General features: G+C 35.1%; 1 protein-coding gene across 1 annotated transcript in view; it reads right to left on the reverse strand.

Annotated features, from left to right (window-relative positions):
- Nucleotides 1-12,547, reverse strand: part of LOC142342594 (voltage-dependent calcium channel subunit alpha-2/delta-4-like) — a 433,960-nt gene that overhangs the window by 392,617 nt on the left and 28,796 nt on the right. Inside the window, exons 12-13 of the mRNA XM_075393975.1 lie at nt 8,612-8,765; nt 6,168-6,185 (exon numbers count right to left, since the gene is read on the reverse strand). Coding sequence (XP_075250090.1) covers nt 6,168-6,185; nt 8,612-8,765 — 172 coding nt within the window. The remainder of the gene's footprint in view (nt 1-6,167; nt 6,186-8,611; nt 8,766-12,547) is intronic.

The raw sequence follows: 12,547 nt of genomic DNA on the forward strand, positions 1-12,547 counted from the left end.
AGTATTCTTCAACTTATCCCTTATTGATCTGGTTTGCGTTTTTTTCGTTTTAAACAATGTTGTATCAATTTCAAAAAAAAGCCTCATTTTCAGAGCTCTTTTTCATGTTTTGTTGAATCAAACAAAATTTTTCTGTTGTTCAAACGTTTTAAATGATGTCTTCAGGGCTTAGACAATTTGTTTCAGAAGAATTTTGTGAAATTCAGATACTTTTCATTTCATGTGGTTCTTCTTGTTGTCATTTTGTGATCGTCGTTTTACAAAAAGACGTTGTGGTGGTCAAAAGAGACGCAATTGAAGATGTTATATGCTCGCGGTTAATATTTTATAAATTTAGTGGCTTGAAAACTGTGGTTTCATAAAGTTGTTTGTGAAAATTACTATATCAGCTTGTATTTAATGTTATTTTGTAGTCTTAATAACAGTCGCAATTAATTCTCCGAGTAGTTGCAAGACAAACTGTCTACTTCTTAAGTCGAAAGCTTTTTTTGGCAATAAATTTTGAAAATTTTCGTTTTCAATAAAAAAAAAGAGATAGATTTTTGAGATCTGCCAATTCTAATTCTGTTAAATTGTAGCGAAGCGTCTCAATTCACAATTCACATCAATTATCTATTGAAATACAATTTGCTATTTATAACAATTTTGTTTTCCTCATATGGTCTTTCTTCTTGGAACAACCAGTTTTCATAAAACCAATTTTCGTGATTTTTGCACATTTGACCTTTTTTTGTAGGTTATTGTTCTCTTTTCACAGTATCACAATAATGGGCGTTGTTTGATTCACAAATTTTATTGCCTTTAAAAAAGCAAACGAAGACTTTTATTGGTTTTAGTGATCAGCTTAATATTTAATTGATTGGGGGGACATCGTTTTCGTTCATAATTTTTCGTGCAAAATTTTAGTTTTTGCTGGTAATTTTCGTTTTTTTGTAGTCGTATGACATATCCTGCATAATGATTGGCCTCAGTCGCTCACTTTTGAGGTATTAAAGACTGTCTCAAAGATTTCATTTGATGCGAAGTGTTTCTAATTAGTTCGATTTTATTTCTTTTTTAAAAAACGCAATGTTTTAATAAACTTTGCCCCTTTTGCTTATTTCTAGTCGACTTGTCGCCAAGTCGCATTGAGGAACAGTCCCATATTTGGTTCCCAAAAGTTCCGGTTAATTTTCCGAGTATAAATTTAATCTGATGCCAGTTTTATTTGGTTATTAGTGGTTTTCAAAAAATGGACAAGGAATTTTGGTCGTAATTAATATTTATAATTATTTGATTTTTATTGCCGTTTTTCTGGTAGTCATATTATGGTAGCCACAGGTCTCATAAACCCTTTAGAGTAGATTGTTTTACTCTTTTAGTAGTTTGTTGAACGATATGTTGATATCTTTTTTTTAATCTCTTCCTCATTTGGTAGACAATTAAGTGAAAAATGTAGATGAGCGGGGTCCGAATTTAATGTGCGAACGCACATTACCGAGCCTCCTTGTTGTTCTCTGGTCGCAATTGTTTAACAAAAATTAGGTCGAAAAAAAACAATTTTTTGCGCATTAAGTTACCTAGCAAACCTTTGAGGGCGGAGATCAAGAACAGAGCATTAATCAAGTGTTTGACTTCGCACATAATTTTGTCACTTGTTTTTTGCCGTTTGGATCTTGCTATCTAAGGTTCCGATTTAGCAAAAATTTGAAATTGCAATTTCAAAGAAAAATGTTAAGGAACAATATTTGTGCGATTTGCTTCCTCAGTTGTCTTACTTTGTTCACGCAATCAAATACTTTTTATGCAACAAGTAAACTAAAATTATAACGGTATGATTAAATACACTTGAAACAAAAAACTTTTAATCGTTCAAACAAAATAATAAATATCAATCAATTTTCTTAAAGCAACACATTATAAAATTTTCTTCCAATTGTTTTCTTCCTAAAAATAAAAACAGTTTTTAAAAGCACCTACGTTACTATTCAAAGGAATTTCTTCCTGTTGTGAGTGCAAGAAATCATTCATCGTTTTCATTTTTTCCCAACCAAAATCACTATGGTATTTTATTCCATTTTTGTATGAATTGACGAACAATCGAATTCATTCCAAAGTTCGTTTTGAAATGTTTTGTTCGAGTGTTTTGATGAAGACTCAGATACCAGTGAAAATTTTCAGAATTTTCTCGTCTGGCTATATAATAATGAAATTTTACTAACAATATTTTTCTATCATAAGCTCAGCTGGTAGGATTTTTGTCTGAATTAGCAAATCTCCCGCTTTGTCATACTTTTTGCGTATAAAGTGCACCTTTATACCCCAATTAATCTGTGAATTAAGCCATTTTAAGTTTTTTGCAGACGAAGTTTTTAAAAGATAAACGATAAGTGTGAAAGCACAAGCACGTGATTTTAAAAGAAGATTGCGCGCATGCAGAGGAATTTGATGTCTTATTAGGAATTTTGATCTTAAAGCATAAGCCATCTTTTTTAGGGTTTTTCAGCTGCTCATCGAAATTAAGGTTCCTGTCAATTCGAATACCAAAATATCTTCAATTTTTTTGAGTTGTGAGAACTTCGTTTTTGTAAAAAAAAACAGATCCGAAATCAGAATTATTGCGCAAGAAAAAGACTAATTCGGTTTTTTGTATTCAAAGTTTGTTCGATCAATTCTACATTTTCTTCTGTTTTTTGCAAAATTTCCTTGCCTTCTCCTTGTGAACTAGCTGGCAGAAATTATCAATTTTCTCAGTTTTGTTTGCTGGCAATATTTATCAATTTTTGTCCATGCCGACTCATATAGGTTTCAAAAAATATTTGAACGGGACTATTCCTTGCGCAATAATAAATTTCAAATGATTTTACCTCATTGGGATTTTAACCAGGGTTAAAGAAAAATCATTGAAATGAGACCATTTTTCATCCTTCCTCAACTAAATGTCGCCACTCTACACTAGCCCCAATTCTTTGTTTGGACATTTTTTTTTACTTTTTTTCACATCATAGACTAAATTCTATTGCAAGTGTCTTATTTTGAAACAGTTAGTAGCAGCACATAAATTTTTGACCAATTTTGACCCATTTGAGGCCATTTCGGCACATTTTTGAAATGTTTACCCATTTTTAGTTTTCGCATTTTGGACTACATCTGAGAAAAAAACTATGATGCAACTTATTAAAAGATTTCTAACGCAAAACTAGCAAGCAAAACTTATATGGGATTCAAAGTCTAAATCGCTCTCATTTGAATGAACTGACTCAGAACGCAGTTATGAACTAGGTTTATCAAATAGGGGTGCAACTTCAGAACGAAATTAGGCTTTGAAGAGCGGCATTTCCATAACTTCAATCGTTAATGAGTACAGCAGGAACGTTGAATGAATCATTAATAGAAAGAGCAAAGGACTAAATGAATCAATGAATGAATGAAATAATGAACGAATGATTTCACAGCGAAACAAAAATTGAAAAACCTTAACAATATTCTTGTCAGACAATAAAAAGATATGTCTACAGTTGCGCATTCTTTGCATGTCACCCGAGAAATTAGGAATTTTACGCAGATTCTAAGAACTTCTAAGAAAAGTTTTAAAAACTTTTCTAAAACTTTGAAAAGAAAACATAAATTCAGCCATGAAAATCTATCATCTTGTGAACGTAAACTAGGTTTTGTCAGTATTTGTCAAGTTATCATAAGAGATGTCTTGACAAGATGCTTCAATTTTTGTTTCGCAGACATTTGAATGATAGCACAATAGGTGATAGCAGAGTAGGACACCAACAGTACACCAATCAGGGCCAGCTGTGAATGAATTAAATGAAGGGCCACCAATCAGATCTGAGGGTTTGTCTTATATCAGAAGTTTTAAACGATATATTTGCAAACAGCGTTCATTACAGTCAACCAATCCACAGAAAAAATGTTATCAACGATAGCCAACCATTACTTGATTACTTAAACCAGTAAAGAGACCGTCAAACACCCCCATGACCCCCCCCCCTCCCCTGCCCCCCCCCTGCCCCCCCTCACGCAACTGCAATCATGAAACAGATCCGAAAAAAAACTATAACCAGAAACTGCTCATATTGATACTAGCTAGTATTTGTTTAGTTTCAGCTCCATTTTTTCATTTTCGCCAGCTACCTAAACATCAAATTTGTGGTAAAAATTTAGCTATCTGGAGCTCTTAGCCTGACTGTGAATTCGAGACGGAGGTAGCAATAGCTGCGTCCATATTGGGTAAAAGTGGGTTGTGGCTGACTGTAGTGAAAGCATCTTTTGACCTCGTTGATCAAATGATACGCGATCAGGGAGATCACGCTTGCTTCGGATTAAAAGTTTTTGATACCAGATAAGTTATGTGAACATGATTTTGCAGGGTTTAGGTTGTTCAGTTAGGAATAATCAAATCAAGGTATAATCAATGACATCAACCAATCCATCTATGATACCGAACTAAAAGCGCTCCATAAGCAAGTAGTAGGGATTACTCCGTTGTCTTTTAAAGATTTCGGGTTTTTGAGTCACAATTTTTAAGGTTTTGGGTTTTTACTATGGATGCCATGGTTCCTGCGCGAAATACATTTGTAAAAAATTTTTCCTCTATTATCACAGAATAAAAAATTTAAGTATCTTTTTAAAATTGCAACCAAATTTGCTTCGAATAAGCGCATGGAAAAAATCAAATAGATTTTCTGCAATGATCTAAAATGTTTTTTTTTCTCGACAATACAAGCAATTTACTATTTTTTTTCTTAGTTTTTGTTATCCGAAAATTTTTTCTAATTTTTTATTCTTATTATTCAAAAAAAGATCGGACGTGAACCAAAGAAGCCCGGGTCGAGGATTTTGGGTGATTTTTTGTAAGAAATGAGGTGATTGCGGTAAATGCGGTGAAATTTAATGTGAAACATTGAAGTGAGTGAAAATAATACACCGCATTTCTTACAAAAATTCACCGCGAAAATCACTGCATTTTGTATAAAAATTCACCGCATCAATTTTTGTGGTAAATTGATGTAAAAATTGCGGTAAAAGCGGTGAGTGCGGCGAAAAAAAATAATTCACCGCATTTCATCGCATTTCCTACAAAAAATCACAACAATTTTCACCGCACTTCTTACAAAAACTCACCGCATTGGTTTTCCAACGTTTACTGAATCATATTTAAATTCACAACCATTATCATAGAAGTAAGTGAGAGTTGGCGCAGATGACTAAGAAGTTGAAGGCTTGCACGAGGTAATAGTTTCGAGCCCGTGTAAGGACCCTAGTCGGGCTTACGCGCCTATCTTGTAAGATCTTGTAAGAAGTCTTGCAAGATTGATAGAAGATTCGTGAAATGGAAGACTCTTACAAGAAAGGCATGTAATCTTGCAAGAGTCTTACAAGATAGGCATTTTCTTTTGCCAGAATCATACAAGATAGGCGTTTTCTCTTGCAAGAATCATACAAATCTTACAAGATAGGAGTTTTGTACCTGGCGAAAAACGTAAATGCTCAATTTGGTCGACCTTCCAATCCATTGTAATCTTGTTCTATAGTAGAATGGCACTTCTACTGAGGCTGTCACATAGCTTAAAGTAGAGAATAAAGGTCTAAAATTTTTTTGCCGGAAGTGAACTTTGCTCTCGGGCCTGAAAAAAGTTTCATATCAACTTCAACGTAAATAACGTATTTGACTTACTTGACTCGAGAAAAATTTTCCAATGATCGGTTTTTTCAAATATTAATAGCAACCATGTTTGCTCACAGCTAGTAACACCTTGGTGCGGAACTAATAAATTTCTAACCATAATGATCTCGGAACCATATTTTTTAAGATAATTTTGCCTTTTAATTCACAGCTTTTAGTTAAACAATCAAAACAAAATTTGTAGTTAATTTTTATTCCATTTCTTTGGGTACCTTAAAGTTTTTGAGGTGATCCGAAAACCTTTATTTTGTAATATCTTGCAAGACATCTTGCAAGATAGCCAAGTTTCACAAGAGGGCTTTCACAAGCTTATCTTAGCTTAATTATTTTTTTTTCACCGCATTTCTTACGAAAATTCACCGCCAAACCTGGACCCGGGGAAGTATTACTTTTTGAAAAACTTATCATCTCTCAAGGACAAAGAGGAATTACTGTTTGTTTATGGAGCACCAAATTAACTTCGGATTGTTATAATGTGTTATCTACTTACGTGCAAAAGGCCAAAGAGCTACACGTGTGAACAAGATACAAACACTAATAATCAACATTAACATGTTATCACCATAAATAAAACAAGATCATTTTGTCATTAATTAGAGCTAAACTAACAACAGGTGCGTAAACAAACATAGATTGCATTTACTCAAACACAAGGAAAAACTATAACTAGTTGTCGGTTAAAAGTCTATATCTACATAGATAACAGTTTTGAGTAGAATAATCTCAATTGAGCATTCGTTCAAGTGAAAAACCATTCAAATATTTGTTATAGTAGATTAGTTTTTGTTATTCAGAGTACTTTTCAATTAAAACGTACGGAAAAATTTAAGCGCAACCTCAGTCGGGAAGACAGAACTGTACTTATTGTAAAAATTTACACCCCCAACTTCTGAAGTAATTTCAAAAGTTGAGGTCTACGTCTTGCTATCAAATTTAACTGTCAAAGCTTTTGGATTGACTAAACTTCCCAAACGACAGTAAATCAAACCAGCAAAAATTTAACTCAAGGAAAGTTACCAAGAGTGAACAGCTGAATATAATCAGTGAATTGAAGAAAAAATTGTGTTGATTCCGTCAAAATTTTAATGCAACCAATTGCACGTTTATATTAATCATTGATCCCAAAAATGTCATCAAATCGGGTAGGAATCTAATAGAAAAGAATTCTGTCAAAATCATGATCTGCCAACCTCCCGGGTTGACCACCATAAACCTTTCTTGGCAACCATATCCAAGCCGTATATGGATTTTATGGTAACTTGGCAACCATGTAGATGACCATGCAAAAAAATCAACATTGCTCAAAAAGCTCTTAAAACACCCATACATTGCACTCTGAGTGGAGAAAAACTCATCAAGACACTTGAAAAAAAAATGAAGTTCATGGCGTCTTAGGAACCATATCCAAGACCATACACATTTATGGTGCCATATAAGATCATAAAAGGAAATTTTGTATGGCCTGTATGGGACCATATATGGTTCTTGGATATGGTTGCCAAGAGAGGTCAACCCGGGCTTTTTTTAGAAATCTTGAAAAAATCTGGCAGATAGATATTTGCCTTGATAGGTTCCGACAAAGAAAAAAAGCTGCGTTCCGCTTGAGCTGTGCTCGAATTGTTTGTGTTTTCAATTTCGCGATTGATTAAATTGATTGCAAAACAGTGGTCGTCATTTTTGAAAATAAAATTTTGAGAAAACATTTCAAAATACTGAGCAGAGATTGACTTTAAAATATTAGATATTATGATGGTTTACCTTTTCAATTATAAGAAAAAAACTTTCAATTGTTTATATTACGCATGGTGTATATTGAATTTTAAGAAAAAATACTTTTAGCATCACAATCAACTTTTTGAAAACAATTTTCTTTAAATTTGTTATAAATATTCAAAAAGCAGACTTTTGTGTTCTTTGTGTTCTTTAAGCGCTAACGAGGTATTGTCTATTTATCTATGTCATCATTACAAGGAATTTTTACAAGTTGAACGATACACATGTTACAGAACACTGATTAACAAGGTCGAAAACTTTATTCAACAGAATTTGCGACGAAAGTCTTATTTTAAAAGAAACTGGTATTTATGTCGGGAAAATATGTTTTTATTAATGAAACTGGCTGAAGAAGAGTTAACGTGTAAGATTTCGACGGAAAGATAGTTATATCTTTTATGTTTTTTGGGAAAAAAATTCTTGCAGGAATCCGGCCAAAAATGGTTGCCTTATAGGAATATACACCCTGATATTTCTGCTAGATGATACATCGTCTGTGTAAAAACCTACCATATACGTCCAGAGACGCAAAAGATAACCATTTTGTGTTGTTGAAATTGTGAGTTTTGTTCACAGCAAATTAAGTTCAGCCTTCTTTTTGTGTAAAACTTCAAAACAATTTATGGTTCTTTTGAATTTGAAGCCGTTAACTTTTCAGTGGGAAATATCAATATGCGCTTATTCTGACAACTGAAGATTCTTAAGAGGTTAAAAAACTTTAAGTCGTTAAGATTTTTTTTCTAACTAACTAGTTGGGTTGTACGACGGTAAGGATGTTTAGAGTTATTGAATCATTATTTCCATATCTTCAGAAACAAAAAAGAATAGCGTTTTGAGAAAATTTTGCTAGGCCCATGAAGAGACAACGCTTGAACTGAAACTTTCTATGTCAATACTTACGAAGTTGAAGTGCCAAAGAAAACGATATACCCTGACCCTCCAAGACGGAAAGTGCTGGCTTCCAAGTTTGGCTCGCATCATCAAGGAAACTTATAAAAAAAAACCTGAGTTGTACAATTGCTAAGATTCCCGGTGGCGTAATTTTAGTCATCAACGAATCTCTCCCCTATGTACAGCTTACCATAAACCGAGTTCTCGACCTTTTTGATAAGCTTCATTGTCATAACTGAAATGGTTATAACTGTTTTTGTAATAACTCACCAGGTGGTGTTGACAGAGTCCAGCTGTAGATAATCTGCCCATGATGTCTGTGAATTGTATGTGTTCTGCTGGTAGTTGTAGTTATTGTAGCTGTAGGAATATGGGGAAGTGTATTTGAAGGCATCCATTTTTTCCTGCTCCTGTGGGTTCATCCCTGCAAAGAAAATTGGGGTCTTTCCTATTATAGCCCCCCCATGAAAATATAGCCCCCATTATGGTATATTTACCATGATTGGGGGGAGCTATAGGTTATCTGACCACTAAGCTGGGGGGGGGGGGGGGGGGCTGAAGTGGGAAAGACCCGAAAATTGGTCCGAAAGCTTAGTATACATTGGGTTTAAATTGAAGAATTTTGGATACAAGCCCGTAGTGATTCGAGAACTTTTGTCACGCAAACATTTAATAAAAATATTTATAAAATTATCTGTTAGGATATTGAAAAGATAACACTTCTCCTTTTAGACAAAATTTCAAAGCGTAAGCACTTATAAGAAGAAACTTTGTTTTTTTGAGGTGTCATAACTTGAAAGACAAACTTCTTTAAAAGAATGAATTCTTCTTTACAAGAAATAATGATTATTCATAAATTTTTTTGCCCTCAAAATAGTCAATTTGTCTTTCTCTGATTAAAAAACGAAACAAATTAACTCTGATGCCTTTATGTTTGGAATAAGATCAATTTTTGTCTCTATTGAAAAGGCATTTGTCGGTGTTTGGTACTTTTTTGATCGCTTCCGTCCAATTCTGTGTTATATGAGCGTGTTTATCTTGAGTTTAGAAAAAAGCTGTTAGTCAAAGTCAACGGCTCTGATTGTGGAAATTTTCGATTACCTGATTAACTTTTGGCGTTTTTAGGATCTTTTATTAACTCCCAAGATGTGGATTTAGACTTGCCAAGTCTTGGCAAAGTATTGCACAAGACTGACAAGTCTAAAATATATTCTGATTATAGCTCTGAGTCAGTACTGATACCTACAGTGGTTCTACTTCTTTTCACCCCGATTCATTTAACCCCGCATATTTTAACACCACATCATTTAACCCCTCTATCATTTCATCCAACCAAATAGAAGTCGACATTAAAGGCAGGTTTTGTCATAATTAAGTGGATGCATTAATCCCATACTCGGTTGTCATAGTTTCATATCAAGTTCCACGGGCCGCTGACGCATAGCCATGGCCCGTGAGGCATGTCCAAATGATTATATTGCTAATTTAATAATCCTTATTTTATAGAAAGATTAAAATCGGAGTGAAATGATGGAGGGGATAAATGATACAGGGGTGAACAAATCGGGGTTAAATGATAGAGGGTTCAATGAATAGGGGTGAAAAAGTGGGTCACCCCTACAGTTGCCATTAGATCTGCCCAGTATTGATACTGGCTTGCCTTGAAGTACGGAAATAAATGCGCCGATTTGAACGAAATAACAGTCTGATTCATTGGAGGGAAAAATGAAAGTTCAGTTCGGATCAGTTAAACCATAAAATTACAAATGGACCTAAGTCTTGGATCTCAGAAACTGCCTCCTGATATTAAATAAACGTCAAATATTTCAATTAATGAGGGCACAAAGAAGTCACAGAGTTTTACCATGGTTAGACTATTATTGTTTACGAAACGAACAAAATCTTTTAACAAAAAAGAAGTTTTTATGTAATTTTGCAAAAGATGCATTATTTTGCATTGTTTTTTAGATAAATTTCTTTGATTTCAAAAGGGTTTTCCCAATTTCTCAGAGCAGGAGTAACCAAATATGGCTAACTAAAAAAAAACAAAACGCCAAATACAAAAAAAATTATTTACTTACTGTTGGGTTATTGGGTTATGGGTTTTCGCAAGCGGAATAAAAGCGTTTTTTTAACTAAGTAGAAAAATATACTTCTCAAAATGAGAGAAAAACAAGCATGATATTTTACAGTAGAATTTAGAGATTTACAGGAGAGATCTGATTATTAGATCAAGACGGTGATTTGATTTTGGGGATGAAAAAAGGCTCAAAAATCAACTGTATATATACCCATTATCAGTGCGAGAAAGTCAAGATACAAAACTAATATTAGCACCATGATTTACAGTGGGGGTCGCAAGGGTTACCCAATATGGTTTGCTTCTGCAAATTTCCCAGAAATCAGTCGCAGGGGATACCATAGATGGTATGCATTTACACTTTTCTAAGATTTCGTTCACAATTCCGGTGGTATCATAATCATTCAATATATGCTGGGAAGATTTTACATCAAAAATAATCTCACTCTAATATTAGTTATCTAGATTCACCAATTTGAACCGAATATTGATTCTCAGCACCATTTCTTGACGATTCATTTATATAAATTCTCTGATTAAAATCAATTTGCTTTTGTCTGGTAAGTGAAACTTTCTTTCTAATTCTCAGTAACTTTAGGACTATAGTTTGATCGATATTCTAACACCCCCACTCAGACTTGAGCTGATTGCGTAGAGTCTGTTCCCATCAAAACTGCTCTGAATCTTTCCACATTCGGAACGGGAAAGCACTTTGTGAAGATGTCCGCTGCCATTTTGTCTGTAGGAACGTAAGGAATTGAAATAGTCCCATCCTCAGTCTTGTCACGAATGGAGTGAAACTTTGTCTCGATGAGCTTCCTCCTCTTGTGCAAGACTGGGTTTTGGCAAAGTCTGATACAACTTTGGTTGTCCTCTCCAATTGCCATTGGACGTTTCTGTTGGATGCCAAAATCCTCTAGAAGTTGTTTCAGGTAGAGTGCTTCCTGAACTGCTGCTGCCATGCCCTGATATTCTGCTTCAGATGAAGAAAGAGCAACTGTGGCCTGCTTCTTGACACCCCAGCTGAGTGCTGCGCCACATCCTTTGAGCTTGAAGTAATAGCCCGTTGTTGATTTTCTGTCGTTCACATCTCCAGACCAGTCTGCATCACTTTCCCCCACTAAATCATAACTAGCCTCTTTTGTGTAAGTAAGTTTTAAACCTTTTGAACCTTGAAGATATCGCAGAAGTCATTTTCCGCATAGCCAGTGTTGATTGGTAGGTGCGTTCATGTGCCTGGACTGAATGTTGACTGTGAACATGATGTCTGGCCCGTCTGTTTGGCCAGATAAAGAAGTGATACAACCAAGCTTCTGTAGATCCTCTGGTCCACTTCTTCGTCTCTGTTCTGTGCTGTCTAAAGTTTCAAATTCGAATCAGCTGGAGTTCTTGAGGGTTTGCATTGATCCATTTGAAACAAATCAAGCATGGTTTCTATGTAGCGTTCTTGGTCTGTGACTTTGCCCTCTTCTTGACTGAATCTAAGGCACAGAAACCAGTGTAGTCTCCCTCTGTCTTCCATGTGAAATGTTGCCTCTAGTGCCTTCTTGACATCGGAGATCACTGTCATACTTCTTGATGCTACTATGATGTCGTCAACCCATAGCAAGATGAAGGTGTGATCCTCTGTCACTGATCTTGCGAACAAACGTTGATCGTTCCTGCTTCTGATGAACCCCTGTTTTAGTAGGTAGTTTGCCAGCTCTTTGTACCAGTTGTTAGCAGCCTGTTTCAAACCACAAATTGATATATTTAGTCGACATACTAACTTCTCCCAATCTGATCCGCGTTTTACAAACTCCTGTGGCTGTTCCAGATACACTTCTTCCTCGATTGGTGAGTGCAGGAAAGCAGTCTTGACATTAAATTGGTGCATCACATGACCCTGCTTCGCCGATAGCTGAAGTAGAATCCTGAATGTCTCTGGCTTACAGGTAGGCGCAAAAGTCTCAAAGTAGTCCAGTCCTTCCACTTGTTTGAAGCCTTTCACCACATAGCGTGCTTTGTATTTTTCGACGTGACCACTGGGTCCCAATTTCACTTTGAGGAACCATTTGCCTGGTATGACGTCCCTGTCTGTGGGTGGTCTCACTAGGTGCTAATCCTCGTTGTCTTGGAGTGCCTTG

Source organism: Convolutriloba macropyga, chromosome 7 (assembly GCF_964194025.1).
Source record: "Convolutriloba macropyga chromosome 7, txConMacr16.3, whole genome shotgun sequence".
Taxonomy (NCBI): domain Eukaryota; kingdom Metazoa; phylum Xenacoelomorpha; order Acoela; family Convolutidae; genus Convolutriloba; species Convolutriloba macropyga.